Genomic DNA, 22,349 nt, shown 5'->3' with positions numbered 1-22,349 from the left:
TCTGTCTTCCAATAATGACTTTAAAACCTCTAAAACTGCAAGACCATTGCACAGATTTTTTTTCCCTTACTTCACTGAGGTATAGTACATTTGCATAGCAACTCAAATATGTTTTCTTAAGACTGGAAGATTATAAGCCAATATTATGACTGATATGAATCTAGATCACTACGTACTCTACAGTTCACCCAACACCCTACAACAAATTAATTGATGCCAATGATGCTGATGCTGATGACGATGCTGATGCTGATGACAGTGATAATGATGATGATAAACCAAGAGCAAATTATATACAAAGGGCAGGGCTGTCAGTTATGGGAAGCTTGACATCGCAAAACAGTGCTGACAGGCCTTTCTCCGCATTCGTTGAAGTACTGGACACATGCACACACACAGTGTGTATTCTTCTGGCTTGTCAAGCATTTAAATCGCAATTTGCTTCTGAACTAAATAATAGAAATTCACCCAGTAAAATGTAGAAGGTTCCTAATTTTTGGTTAAGAATATGATGTTTTCATGGGATTAGTAATTCCCTTGATAGGATGCCTTTAATTTTAACACTTGATGTTAGAGAAAAATTATGATGACCTCTCATCTATAAGTGCAGAGAGAGAGAGAGAGAGAGAGAGAGAGAGAGAGAGAGAGAGAGAGAGAGAGAGAGAGAGAGAGACTTGAATTCTAGGGTCTGAAGACAGCATTCCAGAAGGACTCAGTGTTCATAACTTGTGGGGCTCCTACTCCTCACAGTATGCATTTAGGACAGTCAGGTCTTTCTTCACAACAGGATTATGTTTGAATTATATGTTACTAGGCAATATTTTTCATTTTGTGAATGTCAGAGTGTAGTTATGAAGCAAGTATAGTAGTTGGTCAGACTTCTTGATGCAATTAAAAAATATGAAAAATATAAGGTATGTGAGGCTGCTGTGGTGGAAGCACAGCAGTACTCATACCTGTACTCATAACATACACCACTTCAGCATTCCCTGTCCCAGAATCTTGAGTCAGAAATCAAGGGCTTCAGATCCAGAGAGATGACTCAGTGGTTAAGAGCACTTGTAACTCTTGCCAAGGCGGGGGTCTTGATTCCCAGGACCTACATAGTGGCTTCCAATACTGCTTTATTGGGGGTTTGCCTTTGTTTTGTCCTTGAGACAGGGTATAGGCATGTAGCCTAGGCTCTCCTCACACTCAGAATCCTCCTACCTTAGCCACCCAAGTGATGGAATTACAAACATGCACTGTCATTCCTTGTGAGCATAATAGTAAGCTGTTTTATAAATAGAAAGAATGTACTCTAAAATGATCATTAAAGGTATATCATAGTAAATCCCTTAACCAGTGGATAGTTTATTATCATACCTGACATATCATTGAGCATGCTATAGAGTGTATGCAGCTAGTAGCATCAGAACAAGCACTTCATAGGACATCACCGTGGCCACGGTGTCACTGAGTGATAAATTTTTCAGTTCCAATTTACTATGATCCCACCGTGATCTAAAGTGTCTGTTGTTGATTGATAATATTTTTATATAAGACATGATTGTGTTTACAATTCAAGGAACCTTTACTGGCTCTACAGAAGGAGCTAGACCCTGAATAGCCCTCAGCTATTCACCACAGACTGGCTGCTAAGTCACCTTCCCCTCTCCTCTGCCCAGAAGGTTCTACCTAGAAAAAATCTGTGGGGATAATGCCTGTCGTTTCTCTCAGATTTAATCTTACAGGAGAGAAGTTGAACATACACTTTTACTACTCAGAAATCCCAAAATGGCATGACCAAACGAAGAGAAAACACATATAAGTCCTGTACTCATAACATACACCACTTCAGCATTCCCTGTCCCAGAATCTTGAGTCAGAAATCAAGGGCTTCAGATCCAGAGAGATGACTCAGTGGTGACGTTGTACATCGTGGTGCGGAGCCTAGTGCGCACCACGATGTACAACGTCTGTAAGCAGGTGTGTGTGTGCGTGTGTGTGTGTGTGTGTGTGTTTTCAAACCTCCAGAGGCTGCATATTTTCAATGGATGTATTTCATTATAAATTGAGCTCTAAGAGAACACAGTTAAAATTAGAAATTAAGATGTGCTACAACTGTACACAAGAACCTTCCAAATAGATCAAATTCCAAAGAAATTCCAAATAGATCAAGCTCTCAAAAATAAAATGTAAATCGCAAACATGCTAAAAAGGACATGTAGAATCTATTTTACAACTTCAGAAACGTGGAAGAACTTTGTGACAGCAACTCAAAATTACGAATCTGTAAAATACTGATAGGGGTCACTACAATGCTTGAGACAATTTCTAATCTCATAGCTGTATAAAGAAAGCTAGAAGGAGACATTTAACAGTACTGAGGGTCACATTCTTTTGCAATTTGTAACTCTTCGCTATAACTATCTTTTTCCCATTTTTAATTAGATATTTTTTTCATTTACATTTCAAATGCTATCCTGAAAGTTCCCTATACCCTCCCCCTGCCCTGCTCCCCTACCCACCCACTCCCATTTCTTGGCCCTGGTGCTCCCCTATACTGGGGCATATAAAGTTTGCAAGACCAGGAGGCCTCTCTTCTCAATGATGGCCAACTAGGCCATCTTCTGCTACATATGCAGCTAGAGACAGAGCTCTGGAAGTACTGGTTAGTTCATATTGTTGTTCCACCTATAGGGTTGCAGACCCCTTCAGCTCATTAAGTACTTTCTTTAGCTCCTCCACTGGGAGCCCTGTGTTCCATCCAATAGATGACTGTAAGCATCCACTTCTGTATTTGCCAGGCACTGGCATAGCCTCACACGAGACAGCTATATCAGGGTCCTTGATAACTATCTTTTTTTTTTGGCGCACTTTTATATAAATTCAGGGCCAAGAAAGTCAAGCCTGGGATTTGTGTTTCTCTCTGCTTCCGTCCTTTAAGTCATTTTTCCCATGAGTCACTTCCTCGTGTTGTACTATTGAACTGATTCGCCTTTGATTCCTGCAAAACCACAATCCATCCATTAACTTCTTCTTCTGGCCTCTTCTGTGTCTCCTTTACTATGTGGTCAATTTTCCTTTCCCTGTAAGCATGTTTGTTTCCCATCCATAAAATCTCTCTTCCCTGTAGTCGAGAGGCTCTTCTTCCATGAAGGCATTGTCCTCCCTCTTTTTGTTGTTATAGAGCAGTGGGGATTTGTCATCACCATTTTCCATCACCAGCTAGAGCCTCTGTTCACTTTCAGCATTCTGGCTATGCCATGGCTGTTCTACATAATCCACCTTGACGTGCTTCTTTGGCCTTCTTGAGCTAGTCAACAAACATAAAAGTTATAGGAATCTTAATCAACAAGCATATTAGTTTAGTGTACAAAACTTCTTTTTTTTAAAAAAGATTTATTTATTTATTATATGTAAGTACACTGTAGCTGTCTTCAGACACTCCAGAAGAGGGCGCACCAGATCTCGTTACGGATGGTTGTGAGCCACCATGTGGTTGCTGGGATTTGAACTCTGGACCTTCGGAAGAGCAGTGGGGTGCTCTTATCCACTGAGCCATCTCACCAGCCCCTGTACAAAACTTCTTAATGCTTCCTATGAAACAAGCTCAGGTTCTTAGTTGCCTAGCAATGATTGTCTGTACAGCCTGACCCTAGACAACCTGTCCTGTAACTCCCCCTCATCCTACCCAAGTTGTATCCTCAGCTGTCTCCTATACTCTCCCTGCCTAGTCCTTCCACTGGACTTTTTGGTTGGTTGGTTGCCTGGTTGGTTGGCTGGTTGGTTGGTTGGTTGGTTGGTTGGTTGGTTGGTTGGCTGGCTGGTTGGTTGGTTGGTTGGCTGGTTGGTTGGTTTGGGGTTTTGTTTTGTTGTTTTGTTTGGGACAGGCTTTCTCTATGTGGCCCCAGCTTTCCTGGAACTCTCTCTGTAGACCAGGCTGGTCTTGACCTTACATAGCTGCCTGTCTCTCCTCTCGAGTGCTAGGATTAAAGATGTGTGCCACCACTGCCTGGCATCCACTGCACTTTTATTTTTAAGAGTTTCCACCATCTCCCCTCATCCATGTGATTCTCATCTACTCTGGAGAAGACTGTATTCACCATCTCCACGTGGTGATGCAGAATTGTCCCCATGGTGCAGCTGACAGCCTACACTTCCCGCATTTGGTTTTAAACATCCTGTTTATCATACACTAGATCCAAATCTGTTTAGGACTCTCTCCAAAGGCTATTCAATCTATTCTATTAGTCTGACCACTCACGCATCAATAACACAATAATAACTATTTTAATTACTAAAGTCTTGCATTTTGTTATAATAATCTTGAAAGGGCTACTTCTGCTTTCCTGACTAATTTCTCTCATAAAACATTAAAGTATCATATCTAGCTGGAGGAAAATATATTTTTGAGAGGATCTCAACACATCATTGGGATATAAATTAAATTAACATAGATACAATTGAGATTTTATTTAATAATGTAAACTGTGTTTCCATACAAGAGCACGGCACGCCCTTCTGTTTATCCTGGTTTTCTGTCTTTGAGTGTAACTAAAATTTTTTTCATGCAAATGTATCTTTTTAAACAAAATTTATTCCTATAACTTTATGTTTGTTGCCACTATTATGAATTGTGTGATTCCTTGCAAATATGGTCATGCCTGTTGATATGTCATGCTACACTGCCAAGGGGACATAAAGATGCTAATTACCTGGTTATGCTGGGTTATTTGTGTAGATCCAATGTAATCACAGCAGTCCTTAAAGAGGCAGAAGCTGTGTAAGAGTGGCTAGAATATTAGCGAAACTCAAGGGCACCCTTTGGGTTTGGAAGATGTAAGAAGATCGCATAGGTTTCCATCTCAGTGGGGTGGGATACTCATATGAACCACCTTGAAGGAGGGGAGGTTTATTCTGGCTCATCCTCGCAGAGGTCTATGGTGAGTTGTTTCCATGGCCTCTGAAGAGAGAGCAGCACATCACAATAGACCTGAGTGGTTGGGAAAGCTGCTTTCTCCTTGGCATCCAGGAGGCAGAGAGAGTGTGCTGGTGTGTGTTAGCCTAACCACTATTAGCATCCAGAAAGAGAGAACCTCAACAGAGAAGGCACCTCTGTCGGGTCGGCCTGTAGGTGTGTCTGTGGGGCACTTTGCAGATAAATGGTTGAGATGGAAGTGTCATCCTTCTGTTGACAGGTGGATCTGGGAGATGTAAGAAAAGTAGCTGAGTGTGAGCATGAAGAACAAGCCAATAAGCACATCTCATCTCCTCCATGGCCTCCGTTTCAGTTTGTGCTTGAGTTCTTTGTCCCGACTTCCTTTCATGACAGACTATAAGATGTAAGATGGACCCTTTCTCCCTCAACTTGCTTTTGGTCGTGGTGTTTACCACAGCTACAGGAAACAAACTAGGATAGATGGAAAGGCACTGGGGTCCCAATATCTCCCTCATGGACATACCCCCACTGATCTAAAATTCTCCCTGCCTCCTAAAGATCCTACCATCTCACCATGGCAACCACACTGATTGACCAAACCAATGACACATGGGCCTTTAAGTGACATCTATCCAAGCATACATGTGGGTCACCTCTAGAAGCTGAGAAAAGTGAGAAAAGTCATTCTCTCTTGGAGGCTGTATGAAGAATCAAAACCAAGTAACTTATTAAAAGAAGAGGAAGAAGAAGAAGAAGAAGAAGAAGAAGAAGAAGAAGAAGAAGAAGAAGAAGAAGAAGAAGAAGAAGAAGAAGAAGAAGAAGAAGAAGGTGAAAAGCTGTTTCCCTCAGAAATAACATGCCTGCCTTTCAACATCAAATCAAGCCCAACAGGTTCATGTACCACACAAACACTGGGCAATATGAATGCTATCAAATACAGACTGTGGGCCATCAGAAAGTAATCAGCGTCTTTCCCAGGGAATGTTCTATTAGCAGTCAAATCCTATCAGAAAAGCTCAAACATGATCCCAGCAATTGGATTGGTCAAACTCTGTTTAAATATTTTCATCCATATTCACCATCTCCAAGTGGTGGAAATGGAGAAATGAGCTGGTCAGATCAAAGTCAAAATAAAATGCTGATTTCTAAGTTCTCCAGTAATTACCAGATATTAAGAGTTTCCCTTTTCTAGAGAAGAAAGGAAAAAGAAGGTTGGACTCATTCCAGGTCAAGTTAAATGTCAGCCGGAAAGGTCGGCAAGGATTTAAAGGTCGAAACACCCTCACACCTGCTTAATGATGGGTGCTGTTAAGAGTGTGGCGGGAGTTCCTTTTGAAGACCCAGTGTGAAGCTCTGGACCGGATGACAAGTAGCAGTTGCGACGGGTAATAACTTAGTAACCGCCTAAATGCACATTTTTATGAGACAAGTAACTCTTCTCGGGCAGATTAATGAGGAGTTCCTGTGGGATTCGATATAAACATGAGAAAGGAAAACATCCCACCTCTGTGTCACCAGCTGGAAGGAAGGCTATATAAGCACTTCAAAGGAGAAAAGCCACAGGCTCCGCATTTAGGCTTGGTTAAGGGTGCTTCGGGTGGTGACCTCAGACTCGCAGACAACGTGAAGCTGGACACACACCATGGATACCAAGGGCTCTACAGTGACGATTTCTTCTTCAACCCCACCCCAAAACTGCTCTGGGAATACAAATTTTAGGACGAACTCTTCTTCTAACAAGAGCTGTTGTCATGATGGCCAGTCAACTGGCTGCGCTCTACAAACTCCCCAGGGTCAGGGCTGTGGATCCAGCCCTTGCCTTTATCGCTGCCCTCATTACTTGATAAGAACCTACAGCTTCCATCCTTGTCTGGATGACGGCAGCAGGTGCACTGAAGGCATTAACACTCATGAGAAGGAGACCATGCAGATTTTGAACGAACGCCTTGCAAACTATCTGGAAAAGGTGCGGATGCTGGAAGGAGAGAACGCGGACCTAGAGGATAAAATCCAGGAGGCATGCAGCAAGGCACTCCCCATCCTGTGTCCTGACTACCTGTCCTACTACACCACCATCGAGGAGCTGCAGCAGAAGGTAAGAGCTCAGCAAGATGCTGAATTAAACTGTGGATGGATGCTCTCCACACAGTGGTTATCTGTTTAATTTTATTCATTCTAGAACCTTCTGTGCTGCTATGTTTAAAAAAAAAAAAGAAGAAGAAAGAAAAGAAAACTTGAGATGGTACACAAAGTTCTATAGCTCCTTTGGCTTATCAAGAGTATGTTCTGCCATTTTATAACCAAATAATTCGGGACTGACACCTAATGAGTCGCTGCCACAGATTAGAGAGAGAGAGAGAGAGAGAGAGAGAACAAGGTTCTGAGAAGCTATTTTGATTTTTAAAAAGTCTCTAAATAGTTTTAGTGTTTATCCATGTTACAACAACTAGTGCCTTTCATACCCATGCTGTCATTGTGACAGTATTTAAATAGTATGTCTCTATTCCAAACCTGTTTCCGGTCTAATCATTCTCTGATGCCTTCCTGGGCTTACTTAATTTTTATTTTTTCCACAAATATTTACTAAGCAACAACGAAAATGTTCCAGCCACCATTCTAGGCTATGAGAAAAAAATATGTCTGGCCTCAAAATTGCATTTTAGAATGCCAAGGTAAATTTGGGAAAATGTAGATAAGACATGCTATATTTTAATAGGAAAACATACAGAAATGGTTTTTATTTGCATGGTTTTTTATAATCTCTTAGAAAACTAACAAGAACTCTGATTGTCCAATGTTCCCCCATGTTTCTTAAGCATGGCTCTGAAGAGTCAGGAAAATCCTAACCAGTCTTCTGCTAACTAGAACACACGGTCCTTTGGTTCTTAAAGTACAGGATCCTGGTGTTTGTCTCATTTGTGTGTGCAATCTCTTAATTCTAGATCTTGTGTACCAAGGCTGAAAATTCCAGACTGGTCTCACAAATTGACAACACCAAACTGGCTGCAGATGACTTGAGAGCCAAGTAAGCCTGCCCAGCACTGTCACTGGTGATAGACTTCGTCTGAGTCTGATTTAAATATTCCCAGGGAGACTGTCCCCACATGCACTAAGCCTCCCACTCCATAGCCTATCAAAAGTAACCCAGAAAAGACATTCAGATTCAATGTGATTAAGATTAATAGCCCTAACCTGCACACAGCACCTCCGGGATGACAAAAGGACTCATATGATTGCCCCCTAGTGAGATAAGAAGGGTCAATATCTTGTAACCTTGCTCCAGGCCAGAAAACCTTGGTAAAATGAGAAGAAAAAAAAAAACTTACACTAAAGTGTGTGTGTGTGATACAAGTGAGAGCCAAAATGCAGACCCACACTTCCTGAGCCCAAACCCAATGGTTTTCTTACACGTGTTGCCTTTAGGAGCAAAGATGGAAAAATGAATTCCTTCCTCTCAAAAGACACCAAGGTGGCATCGTGCAGGTAGACTAACAACCAAGCCATGATACAGCTTCACTGCTACAAAGAATAACGTCTTCCATAGAAACACAGAGAGAGACCCAGAGGAGAAAGAAGCAGGAAGTTCTACAGAGCCCACCATGTGCATCTACATTCTAATGCCTTGTTCTTTCCCCTTTCTGGCATTTAAAGCTATGAAGCTGAGTTGTCCCTGCGCCAGCTTGTGGAAGCCGATGCCAACGGCCTGAAGCAGATCCTAGATTCACTCACTCTGAGCAAGGCTGACCTGGAGGCCCGAGTCCAGTCTCTGACGGAGGAACTTCTGTGCCTCAAAACGAATCATGAGGAAGTAAGAAAGAGACCAAGAGTCAGTACAGGCTGAACCCCGAACATTAGCATTGGTTCCTTTGAGTTGTACATAGCAAAGTATATTCCCACTAGACACTTCGCCATAGCTCTGGTCATACTGCAACCGCCCATACTATGTTATTTACTATGTAACACCTAATGCCATATTAGGTACAATATTCTCCATGGTCCCAATTTTGTCATATTCATTGGTATAGACATCCTTGAACAGATTCTGCCACATCCTAATGGGAAAAAAAGCCAATTCTGATATGAGCAGCCTAGAGATGGTAGGTAGTCGTTCCATAAAATCCCACTTCTGTGATACTGCCTCCATTTTTTCATTCTATAAATGGTCTTAAAATTTCTGGAATTCTGATACTATCAGTCAATATTGTTAGTCATTCCCTCTTCTTTTTCCACATGTTCGAGCACACCCATACCTGAAATCCCCTTCAGTCACCATAGGGCATCCCAATCACACCTACAAGTCATGTGCCCCTCTGTTGTGTACTGTATCCCAGACACAATTAAACTAAATTATTTCTGTTAGATTGAAACAAGAACACAGTAGGAAATGGTCATCTGTTCACTAAACAACTTCACATTCTTTCCTTTTCCACAGGAAGTTAATTCCTTACAGTGCCAACTAGGGGACAGAATCAACATTGAAGTAACAGCTGTCCCTTCTGTTGACCTAAATCGAATCCTACAAGAAATGAGATGCCGGTACGAGTCCATCATGGAGACAAACCGTAAAGACGTAGAAGAATGGTTCAATACACAGGTTGGGAGAGCCAACAAGTCAAAAAATCCATAAGCTCCATATGTCTACGAGTCCTTAGATATGTTATGCTTCCTTGCAAAATACCTGGAATCTCTGTGTTTCAGATGGAGGAACTGAATCAACAAGTAGTGAGCAGCTCTCAGCAGCAGCAGTGCTGCCAGAAGGACATCATAGAGCTGAGACGGACCATAAGTGCCCTCGAGGTTGAGCTGCAGGCCCAGCACAGAATGGTACCCAACAGGCTGACCAAGCCTAACCTTACACTGGTGGCAACAGTCCCTGATGACTGAGTGTTACGCTGTTTCCCAAACCGTGTCTATTAGTTAAAGAGTCTGTGACTAGAAAAGAACTTCATGGTCAAGTAAGTCTTGGAAATGTTGGATTTCACAAAGGCTAGCCTTTCTCCAAGCTAGCCTACAAAGTGGCATGTGCCATGGATCTCCAAGGAGGTGTGCAGGACTCAGCATTCCAAAACTTATTTGATTATGGATGCTTTCCCTCCCCTCCCCAGAGTATGTCACAGTGCCCATGACCCATGGAAAACACTTTTGGAATCACCAGGAAAGCATTAGATTTCTCTTATGCAAAGCATTATCGTAAACTCTCACATTGGGATTATGACACAACATTCTGAAAGAGGTGACGTAAAACCATTCACCAACTTTACTGACGACATTCTAAGAACCAGGGTGGTTTTCCCAAGCCAGAACCACAATACGAGCCATCACACCCTGCTCACAGATGGAGACACTGAGGTCCCAAAGCTATGAGTGACCTTCCCAAAGTCACCAAAGAAATGAGTCAGGATCAGATTCCACTGCCAGCATCTCTGCTTCTTGAGACTGCGACTCAGAAATAGGACAGTACTCAAATGTCCTGCTAGGAGTGGCAGGCATTAGCAAAGCCTTCTCCAGGTTACATCAGCTGCTTCTCACGAGATGTTGGGCAATTCACTGAACCTCATTTTTCTCATCTGTAAAAGTTGAGATAACCACGTGAATAACCGAGGTTATTAAAACCTAAAACCCCACCATTATCTGTAGACTTACAAAATGATAGAACAAGAAAGAACTTGACCCATTCCAGTTTCAACACTCATATTTTACTTATAAAGGAATTGACACACTGAGGTGAATGCTTCTAGTTAAACATTGCTCACTTCCTTTCAAAGGCTCAAACGCGGGCTGAATGAGGTGTCCTGGTATGATTTTAATGCCTGAGCCTTCAGTGAAGTGAGGTGGGTTTTTTTTTTCTCTCTCATGAGCCAGAGGAAAGGAGACTAAGTGGTTTAAAAAAAAAAAGACAAAGAGAAATAAACCAGAGAAATAAGAAAGAGAAGGAATAAAGGAAAGCAACATTTTTGTTTGGATTTATTTGGTTAGGAAGTAATAAAGGACTTAGAGAACGCTTAGTACTGTCACAGAGAAGCTATTGTTTAGAATGGCTTTAACCATGACCTTCTGGGACGTTTACAGGAGTCATTAGAGTCTGTATGCCTCCTCTTCCATAGAGAGAGTCCCAGGAATGCATCCTGACGGAGACGGAGGCCCGCTACACAGCCCTGCTGGCCCAAATCCAGAGTCTGATCCACAACCTGGAGGCTCAGGTGGCAGATATCCGCAGTGCCCTGCAAAGACAGAACCAGGAATATGAAGTTCTGCTAGACGTCAAGTCCCGGCTGGAGTGTGAGATAGCCACATACCGAAGCCTTCTTGAGAGCTTAGATAGCAGGTATGTAAAATTAAAGCAACATAAAGGAAAGAAATGTGTGTGTCACAAACACACACACACACATGGGAAATAGGGCATCCATTCGAGAACTATGCTTCGACTTTCTTGACAATAAGGGGGACATCTGGATGGAGATTATCAAATATTCTCTAAAGACCTTCAATTGTAACATAGTCCTAACTTGAGATGTGTGTGGAACTAAATCGGTTTGAAGAGATGCATACCAAATCAGTCCCTCCTAGGTTGCATCTCACTAAGACATGCGTTCTCAACCTGTGGGCCACGTCCCCTTTGAGGTCAAACAACCCTTTCAACAGCGGACACCTAAGACCATAGGAAATATTAAATGTTTACAGTATGATCCATAACAGTAGCAGAATTATGAAGTAGCAACAAAAATAACTTTATGGTTGGGGTCACCACAACATGAGGAACTGTATTAAAGGGTCAGAGCACTAGGAAGGTTGGGAAACGTGACCTACGTTGAACATGGGACTTTGCTGATGTAAGAAAGGACAACCCTGGTCCAGTAGAAGCACACAATGCGTGCTCAGGCTGAAACCCCCAACCCTGTCCAGATGTGGCCCTTCACCCCAACAGCAGCATGCTGATAAGGGCTTCCACATCCTTTCATTTACAAATTAAAACTCTGTACGTTTTTAGTGATAATAAGCCAGCCAACCCATCCAGAATTCAACTAATCATGAGTTTGTTGAAGCAACTCAGGCCAAACTAACCCCACAAAAACCTCATTGAAACTGCAAAGGACACCAACTGTGCCACAGTAATCAGTCACCTTGGTTCACTGCATTCTCTTGTGTGCACAGCACAAGTATTAAGGGGCACTATTCCTTTAAAGAACTATAGCATAGCAAAGACCACCAGTTACCCAATAAAAATCATGTATTGTAAAAGGAATGTTTAGTGCAAACTATTGGCTACTCCAACTATATATATATATATATATATATATATATATATATATATATATATATATATATATATATATATATATAAAACATACAGACATTCACAAGGGGCACTTTGACACTTCCTGGTGATATGCTAAAGATTCCTCTGTAAGTAGGGTTCAGACCACCTCTAATTGTATGACAAACTCCCCCCACAGCAGAAAATCACCTAACTCATCTCCATTCCCCAGAGAGAAAGCCCCTCCACTCTCTGCATACCCTTTATGGGAGTTAAGTCCCCATTGTGTCCATTCTGACCACACAAAACTAAAGTTCAGGAGGGCTTGACTGCTTCAGCCAAGGTCACCCACTAGCAAACAAGAGAGCTGGGCCCTGCCCCTGTCTTTGATTGCTGGTGCAGTTTGTTTCCCATGGAGCTAGAATAGCAGTTTAACCCAGGTAATACTTCTCAAGCCAGGAAGCTATCTTCCAATGGATCTGCTCTAATTCTCCATTCTTTTGTGCTAACCACAGCACAAAATGAATGAATGAGCATTGAGTGGTGATTGTGTTTGAGTGACAAGTATTGAAGACTTAGCCACTCCCATCTTCTCCATAGCGATCATTGCCCTTCCTCGATCACTAAAATTCTATTGCTGCTCTTGTTGTTATTGCTGCTGCTATTGTTGTTGCTGTTCTCATTGTTTCTACTTAGGCTTCCCTGTAACCCATGTGCCACTAAGTGGGAGCCATCCTGCCAGGCCAGAGCTATGGAGTGTTTTACCCCAGTTTATACATCTTCATCACTCCCTGGGATTCACAAGCCCTGCCGTGCCTCTGGACCCCCATCCCGGATACTGGTTAAGATATGCACCATCACCAAGGAGATCAAGGATGGGAAGGTCATTTCTTCTTACGAGCATGTGCAGCCTTGCTACATCACCAGAGCTACCAAAGTCTAGCATCTCAAGGTGATAAGAATGACCTTCATTCATGAAAGAGAGGCCAGTGCATGCTCCTGCCAGAAAGGCTTAAGAAACCCCCAGTCCCTTAAGGTACCTAGTTTCTTACTACTACAGTGGGCTCCCATGTGTTGTTCTTCTCCTTCCCTAAGTCACTGCTACCAACATGATAATAAGTCACATTTCTCTGGAAGGACATTTTGTATTGTCGCAGGGATGGGAACTGGTTAGCTAGTGCCTATATGGCTTGCCTAGTCAGGTGTCAGACAGGCAGGTTTTCCTTTTGTTTATTCAAGCCTTGTTTATCTCTGTACCTCTGTAGAGCCAGTCAGACAAGTTCTGGGGTTGGTTTTGGCAGTTGGCACGTGAAACGTAAAAAGCCACAGCCTTGCCTTCTGAATTCCTTCTTTGGATGTAGAATGAAGCCGACACAGGAACAGAATAAATAAGGAAGACCCAGATGACTAGTCCCCAGGAATGAAACAATGACATGCCTGGATCCTGCTGACCTTCGCCACCTCAACCAATTGACTCTCTGTACTAGTATATTTTCCTGTCACCAAAACAGAACTTGGGGGGGAGCTTTCTGCATGCTCTAGATTCTTCCCCCATTCTGATTTTCATCTTTTATTTTCAGGCTGGGTCTTATTAAATAGCCAAGGCTGACCTTGAACTCACTCTGTATCCCAGCTGGGACATAAACCTGTGGTCCCCTGCCTCATCCTCCTAAGTATGTGGGATCGGAGGCCTACTGGGGCCATTACATAAGGCAGATGTCCACAGTCTCTGAAACTTGAGGAACCACAAGGCTCTTCTCCAAATATTTTCTTTAAGAATGAAGATTAGTTGTGTAGTATGAATCCAAGGGTCTCTCTTTAGGATCATGTTGAAGCAATAGCCTGGATCCACTCATTAAAGGTTGGCTGTTTCTCTTCCTATCCCTTAGGGTATGGGAGTTTGATCTGCTTGTTTGACAATGGGCATAGAGCTGGATTTCTCAAGACATAAGACCTGATGGGTAACAAGAACAAAATAGCTTAGATGCCTGCATCAATCCTTCCATCAGAGAGGGATGGAATTAAGAGCCCCAAACTTTCCAAAAGAGCATTAGTGAGTAATTTCTGCTTGGCAGTAAGAGGCTGCTGCAAATGCCAGCAGCCACCATTCGGTTCCAGCCTGTATCACAACTTTTAGAGCAGGTCCACAGAGCAGGGGAGTCATTCTTTAAAAAAATATATATTGGACCTTTTCAGAGGTGTCAGCTTTAAAAAAAAAGTCTAACTCAAACACAAATTGTAGAGTTCCAAGACCTGATTCTTAAACTTGCCAATCTCCTATCATGACTGCATAAAACGTCCAGCCTTCCTCACACTGATATCCTTATTTACTCACTGAGGGTCACACCTGCTTCAAAGGGCTGTCGTTGAGAGCACTTGAAACCCATTCTGTACCTGATCCTTGTGTATGTTTTGTCATTAGCTAATTAGCTAGACTTAATTTTCTTTTATCATTACTTCATTTTAAAATTCTTTCTCTGCGAATTTAGTTATTTAGTCATGATTCAAAAGTTTTTAACAATGTTCTGCAATGGCGGGGGGAGGTGCAAAAATAGAACATCTTCTGTGATTATACTCATAATTACACTAAATAAAGCATCTCTGAATTCTTAGAGTGTGTGTCAGATACCAGTTGATGCTCACATCAAAGACATTTGCCGTGCTGGACTCACAGCTCAGCCGAATGCTTCCTCCAGAAGAACAGTGGCTTACACAAAGCAGATGGGATGCAAGCCTCCAGGAAGAGTCTCTTCTGTTGTCAGTTTCTCAATGACATAAGCAGAGCCGCTCCTGTCAGCCCCTCACTATGTATTGGCTCAGTCTGCAAGATGGCACTATGGACAGAGTAAAGACACGGTGCTCAGAAACCATGAACAGCTTCCACCCAGTGTGTGTGTGTGACCTTGAGTAAAAATGATTTAACAGCATTGGCCTTGCCTGGCATATAATGGAAGGGTTCAATGGGCTAATGAAGACTTTGTAAATGATGCCGAGTGCTAGGCAGAAATAAGTTCTTGGTCCTTAAATTAGGCACTAGACAGGTGTCATCTTAATCCATAGTTGTTTCCTTTCGGTTTGATTCAGTGCTAGGCCAGGTAGATCCTGCCTGCTATACACCATCAACACTAACTAAGAAGTTGTTTGCTAAGAGGTGAGAGGTACTCACCTTGCTCTCTTGATTCCATCTGAACCTAGGATGATTTAGGAACCTCTAACCTTGGGCAGATGCAACAATGACATTCTCCATTTATGCCCCAAAAGAAGACACCTTTCTCCTACTCTGATCAAAATATCCCCCATGCCACCCCGTGCAAAAAAATAAAATATTATGATCTGCATAATAAAAACAGAACCAGGCACCTCTCAGACCTATTCCTATTTCCTTTGTATATGAGCATGTAAAACTATATCTTCAGGATTTTCTTTGCCTCTGGCCAAAAACATAAAATAAATCAAAGCAGTATCAAGTCTAGATTTTTCTAGAAAACTGAATAAGCATCCTATACAGCCACGGGGGTCGCGGGAGGGTGGGGGTGGGGAGTAAGGGGCTTGTTTGTTTGCCCATTGTTTGGTTCTACCTGCTTCAGTAACAGGTCAGCAATATGAGAACCTGAGTTTGGATCCACAGAACCAACATAACAAAGCTAGACGTAGATGCTGGAGAGGCAGCGAGGAGGATTGATGGAGCTTCTGGCTAACCAGACTCCAAATCACTATAGGTTCAGTGAGAGCCAGTCTTTAAGAAATAAAATAAAGAGTGGTAAAAGAAGACAGCTGACATCAACCACTGCTCCTCTCAGGCCTGAGAGCACACACACACACACACACACACAATCTCTATGACTTCTTGTCCATCTTTTTAAGTTAACACAGTAACTGTGCATTAATGAGGATCCACTGTGATCTGTCTACATATGCAGGTAGCATCACTGATCATCTCCATACATGCCCCCCTGCCTTTTAGCCCTTTCTTGTAAACTCTGACATTAGCCTTATCGATGCCCCCCCCAGACAGCTCCTCTTCTCCATGTCTATCTACATGACTCTAAAATGGGGTAAGTCAATAATAATACATTAGCAAAGTTTTTTAACTCATTTGATGATCACACAGCCATCATAATGTAGCTACTACCAATAATCTCATTGAACCGTTGGAGAAACCACTGGTTACAGATGTTAGCACTCAGGGTTGCACGATAATGAGTGATGAAGTCTAGGTGCTTTAAATTCCCTTCTTGTATGATATAGTATGCAGTCTCCTCTAGCAGAAATCTGCATTAGCTTTGGTGGGTGGCTTTTTTGTTTGTTTTTTGTTTTGTTTTTGTTTTGTTTTTCAGCTCTTCAAAGTTCCATTCCCACTCAATGTTGCTAATGAGAAACCAAAAGTGAACCTTGTGTCATTAGCACCCACAGTCCTCTTTCCAAGTTCATGGGCTGGGTGAGCTTTAACATTAGAAAGGGGTTTTGATAGCAGCTAGTTGGCTTCTTCGTGTCACAGAGAATTGAGGACCCAGAGAAAAAGGCTACTAGACAATGAGAAAATCCAAGTCTTTCTTTTACTTCACATCCCAACACATCCACACTAGACAACAGTAAAAACCAAACAGGAGGGTCTAATGGAGTCAACCCGGAGCCAACTACAAGACACTGGTCTCTGGTTCAGTCCCAGAGGCATCACTTGCCTTCTCTCCGTATGTTCTAGAGTGTTCATCATAAACTCTTCAAATCAAATGTCCTTGGCTTCTCTTATAAACACAGATGTGATTTGACTCACCCTGTTGTGTCTAGTCATCTATATCTATAAACAGGAGGTGATGCCAGAAATAACAACCTCAAACTCCTCTTCTTTTAAAGGCTATAAATGCTGTCGGTGATCTCTATATGATTTTTAGCAACTAGATATGATAGTGTCTTACTATAACTCCCTGATTCCCATGTAGCTAGCAATGGGAAATGTATCTTACGCTAGGAAGAAATGAGCCTATTTCTTGGCTAAGTTTATCCTAATCTTCCCATTTTATTTAAAAGGAAAGTATTCTCTAATGAAAAAGCATTTTAAAGGCAAATGTCCTCTTCAGATAAGAGGAAGTGAAAAGGAGAATAAGGTTCAGAAACAAAGTGAAGTGTGTCACACACACAAAAGAAAAATGCTCATTTTAGGAAGAAGTCATGGGCAAAAAGAATGAGCATCCAAACTACAGAGCCCTGGGTTAGCATCAGCACAGACAAGTCTGGAATGTGCTCATTGCTTCAACACTGTAATCAAATGTCTTTTATAGGAAATGAATCCTTCCCCTATTTGACTGGCTGGAAATACCTGGTCAATGTGTTCATGCAGGATTCACAGCTTCATGGGAACTACCCACGCATGCAGGCAGAGGGGAGCAACTGTGTTTGGCAACAGCAGGAAGGTTTGTTTTAGTTGGAATGATCCTTTCAGGTTGAGCATCATGCTCGGAGAGTTTTTCTTAGGCCATGCCTTCAAGCTATAGGTCACCATTTCCAGGCACAGAAAAACAACATAGAAAAATGCCAGTTTTCTAAGACATCTCAATAAAGGCATCACAGAAGCAAAGTTCCTGGAAAAGTTCTCTGTGTCGTCCTTTCTCAGAATCTGTTCCCTTGCCTTTTCTCTCTCCATCCGATCCACTCCCTAACCTTCTCCCCCTTCTCTGTCTTGCATGATGCAACAGCGGAGAAGACATACTGGTATTTCCTGAAGAAACTAAGCTCCTTTCCCTGTGTCCTTGTCATAAGGAAAAAATAATCAAGTCGACCTTCCTTCTAAAGCAAAAGTCTGCTATCATAGCTCCTGATGGTGACCCAATGGGACCATCAGGTGCTTCAGAGTCATGCTGGAGATGGCTTTACTTCATTTGGTATCAGAGGTACTTGGAGAGTACCACTGATGATACTCTTAACTTGGAGGTTAAGCCACTTAACCTACTGACCCAGAAGAGTCAGGAAGAGACGGCATTTCTCTGAAGCTGTGTTTGGTCATAGACAACTATCTATCTCCAACTGTAGATAACAGTACAAGGGTCTTGTCTGAACATGAGTGGGGATTGTTGATGGGTTTGTGTTTCCACTGACCAACCAGAAAAAAAGAACTTCACTGTCCTACTTCACTGTCACTGCCTGAGAAACACCTGCCCTGCACTGCAGTGTGACCTTGATTGAAGAGAGAAGTCACAAGGTGGAAGGCAAATAAAGCTACAGCCTACTCAGGAGGAATCTGAAACCTGAATAGGAGAAGGAGACTAAGACTAAGGAGACTAAGTTCCAGAAGAAGCACTCTAGAAAACCCTAGAAGTGAGACATTAGCAATAGCTAGAAGAGAACATGCCCATATCTGGTCAAGAAGCTGAATCATGCACTGATTAAGAACAAATACTCATCAGATATGGTGGTCCATGCCTTTGATCCCTGTGCTCAGGAGGCAGAGGCAGAAGGATCTCTGTGAGTTCAAGACCAGCCTGGTCTACAGAGTGAGACCCTGTCTCAAGAACCAAACGACAGAGAACAAATATTTGAATTTAGACAAGCTGGGTTTGTTTCCCCAGCTGTGAGATCCTATGGGAGTTACTTAACTTCTCCACTCTACTTCCTGTATAATGGGGCTATTAATAGCACATACTTCATAGTGTTGGGGTGACGACATTAATTAATGTATACAAAGCACTTAGAGCATGTCAGACACCCCATAACATTATTAGGAAGGTGTCCTTTTGATGTTTTGAGGAACTTACATTCCATTGGTAAAGCAAACACACTAACCCTTACAAGTTATTTCACTTAAGCTAATTGACAACACAACAGTCAGCCAAAGTCATCCTAACGACTTCATTCCACTAGAAAGTGGAACCATGGAATGGCCCAAAGGAAAATGGAGCACGGGTGTCTCTCTCTCTCTCTCTCTCTCTCTCTCTCTCTCTCTCTCTCTCTCTCTCTCTCTCTCTTTCAGAACGTCATGGAATTCTTTTGGAAAGGTCTTGCTCCAAATAACTAACCTTTGGATTTCCTGCAATCAACAGGAAGAAGATGCCCTCTCAAAAGAGAGGGACAAGCTTGAAGTCAGTCCTGCACATACACAATCAGTATTGTGGAAATGAGAAAGAGCAGGGCAGCTCAGATGGGTCTGTGAGGCTGCCCTTCCCCCCAGCACAGTATCTGGTGTCTTTGTTCTTCCTGGTCTCGGTGTTCATTGAAACCAGGTTATAGAGAAATCAATAGGAGGGATCCTGCGGAACGTCCCACGGATGATCTCACTTACCTCTCAAGATTCCCCTGTAATGCTGTCATTATTTACACAGCTACCAACTGAACCAAGGCTTTGAGAAGTCAACTAACCTTCTCAATGCCTTGCGATTAGTACAAGGCAAGACCAAAATTTAAACAAATTCTATACTCCAAATGACCTTGTGTAAAGGAGTGGATGAAATGCTGAGTGAATGGGTATTGCTGACAAGAGCACAACCACATTAGAAACCCCAGTGTCTCAGACCCATGGGAATGACAAGGCCTTGGTCCAGGGAAGAATCTTGACAGTTTGGGCAGAAAGCTTCCTCCTCCTGAATGACTGAAGCCTGAGGCTGCTTCTCTACAAAGAATTCCTTCTCTTCCGAGATTAGCTGAGCCTCCTCTTTGTTCAGCCCTACGTAATAAATATGTTCAGTGTGTGCCTTCATCAGAGCACACGACCCACCTGATCTCAGCTCTTTTGTATGTGTGACATTTCTTCATTTCCCTATAACCCTAGTCAGGTCAGTTCCATGCCTGTGTAGGTCATAGCATCAAATGATTTCCATGATTATTAAAGCTTGCTACTATAATAGTTGTAGATTAATCAAAGGCATGGAGGTTCCAGTTATATAAAATCAGCATTTTTTTCTCTCTCTCTATGTGTCTCTCTCTGTGTCTCTCTCTCTGTCTGTGTGTGTGTGTCTGTCTGTCTGTCTCTCTCTACTTATTCACTTTACATCCCACTCACTAATCCCCTCCCTGTCAGCCCCTCCCATAATCCTTCATCCCAGCCCCTCCCCTTCTACTCTGAGTTCCCCCACCCCAACCCCTCTACCGTATTCCTCCACCCTGGCACATCAAGTCTCTGGGAGACTAGACACATCCTCTCATACTGAGGTCAGACAAGGCAGCTGGTCTCTCCTATGGCTCCATCGCTGCCAATTAATTAATGTATCTACTCTGAACTGTGATGAACAAGGTGCTCCCAGTTTCCGACGGAAACTAGGCTGCAGATGCTTTGCCTCTGGGTGTTGGTGAGCTTGAATTCTAGTTCACACGGCATTTAAAAGGTGCAACTGTGAGTTGGCTCTTGAGAATCTCTTTGGTTCTTGGGCACTGAGATAAATAGTACTCTGAATTCACCAGTCTGAGAACAGATACAGGTTATTGTAAATAAGTACAGGCTGTGCTGTGGAGACCTGGAGACCAGAAGACTGTGCTACACAGCATTCATCCCACCACATTCTCAATGCACAAGTCCAGTTGTTGGGTTCACGTGAGTTTATTTATCAAATACTGGTTCTTCCCTACCAGCTGCAAAACTAAGAGGTCTTAACTGGAGGAACAAGCAGGAATGAGGGAAGCCTCATTTTCAATCTCGTTCATGATGAGTATAGTGTTAAAACAATAGCTTCCAGACATCCATGTTTCCAACACTCCACTTGTGGTTTCATCAGCAATTGTGGGTTGTAAGAGCTGCAGAGGACTTGTTGGTTCAGACCTATCTTACAATTAACAGGATACGGGGTAATCAGATGTGATCTTCAGGGTCTATTCCCAGGATCTCTTCAAGAAAGGGACAAATTGGCTGTCAGGGACAGGAGGGGTATGACAATGAGGAAAGACAAAATTGTTTGCGCTGTGATCAGAAAGTGAGGAGAGCCAAGGAGTCATCTGGAGCTCACCCAAGCAGGACAGAATGTCCAGTGGCTCTAGGTCACCAAGACCACATCCATTGTCTCAATTACAATCCCATCTCTTCATAGCAATGTTAAGCCTGTGTGGTAAACAGCAATTAGTGGTGAAGAAACCCTGTGCCCGGGTGGCCCTGCCTGAGAAGAAGGTCCATAAAGGATGTTGAGAGCTGTGGACAAAGGATGACTCTGGGAGGAGACTAGCTTGAGTCATAATGAAAAGATAACATATTCACTTTAAGTCCTAATTGTGGGGCCTGAGGGGACTAGATGTTCAGAAACAGCTGTGATTCTGTGTCATTTTAACCTTTCCTGTAAGAATGAATTAAATGTGACTTGAAAGTCCACAGCTGTGTGAAGTCTTGCAGAAATATATGTTCTCATTGTTTTAAAAACACCTATAAACTGGGTAAGTTCAGATTTGGGACATAAAGCAGCTACAGTTGTCTGTGCTGTTATGCCAACAAAGTCCTACTCAACACATCTAGTGAAATGTTTCTAATGTTTCTGACTCCTCAGAAAAAAATAATCACTAGAGTTCCTTTTATATGTGCACATGTGCACGCACACACACACACAAACACACATATATGCACATACATTCACACACTGTAGTCTCTGCTGAGACTGTAACAAGTTACCATAGGCTTAAATGGTTCAAACTCGAACACATATCACCTTCCAGTTGTCTGTTTTAAGCCCAGCATGGGCCTCCAGGCACTAATACCAAGGTACCAGCACTGCTATGTTCCTTCCTGAAGGACCCTACAGTCCTTTATCTTTTCCACCTTCCAGTTGCTGCGTGCCATTCTTGACTTGTGATGTCCTTCCACAGTCAAAGCGAGGGGACGCAGGGCTCTAAACACTGCGGTCCTCTCATCTCCATCTCCAACACTGAGTGACTCTTCCTTCCCCCCTTCAACATTAGAGATGATGCTGGCCCATCTGAATGACCGAGGATAATCTAATTCTAAGGCCAGTTGATTATGAACCTTAATTCTATCTAAAACTCTAATCCCCCTTTGCCACCTAATACATCCCAGTTACAGGCTCTGGGTATTATAATGTGGACAGCTGGGAGTGGGTAGGAGTCTGCCTCCAGCACTTACACTTGCTTATAATAAACCAAATGAGGGGAAGGGAAAGAGGATGAGAGTAGACGAATGGAGAGAAGAGGAGAGGGGTGAAGGGAAAGAAGGGGAGAGAAAAAGAGAGGAGGGGAGGGGAGGGGAGG

General features: G+C 42.7%; 1 protein-coding gene across 1 annotated transcript; it reads left to right on the top strand.

Moving 5' to 3' along the window:
* The first annotated feature begins 6,566 nt into the window (after positions 1-6,566).
* Krt39 (keratin 39) lies at positions 6,567-13,122 on the top strand. The gene is made up of 7 exons (XM_021177123.1): positions 6,567-7,019; positions 7,867-7,949; positions 8,576-8,732; positions 9,357-9,518; positions 9,623-9,748; positions 11,029-11,249; positions 12,876-13,122. The coding sequence occupies exons 1-7, from the start codon at positions 6,567-6,569 to the stop codon at positions 13,120-13,122; spliced, it is 1,449 nt and encodes a 482-aa protein (XP_021032782.1).
* Positions 13,123-22,349: the final 9,227 nt, after the last annotated feature.

Source organism: Mus caroli, chromosome 11 (genome assembly GCF_900094665.2).
Source record: "Mus caroli chromosome 11, CAROLI_EIJ_v1.1, whole genome shotgun sequence".
Lineage (NCBI taxonomy): Eukaryota > Metazoa > Chordata > Mammalia > Rodentia > Muridae > Mus > Mus caroli.
The sequence above is the reverse complement of the archived record's forward strand: the minus strand, read 5'-3'. Positions and strand labels throughout refer to the sequence as shown.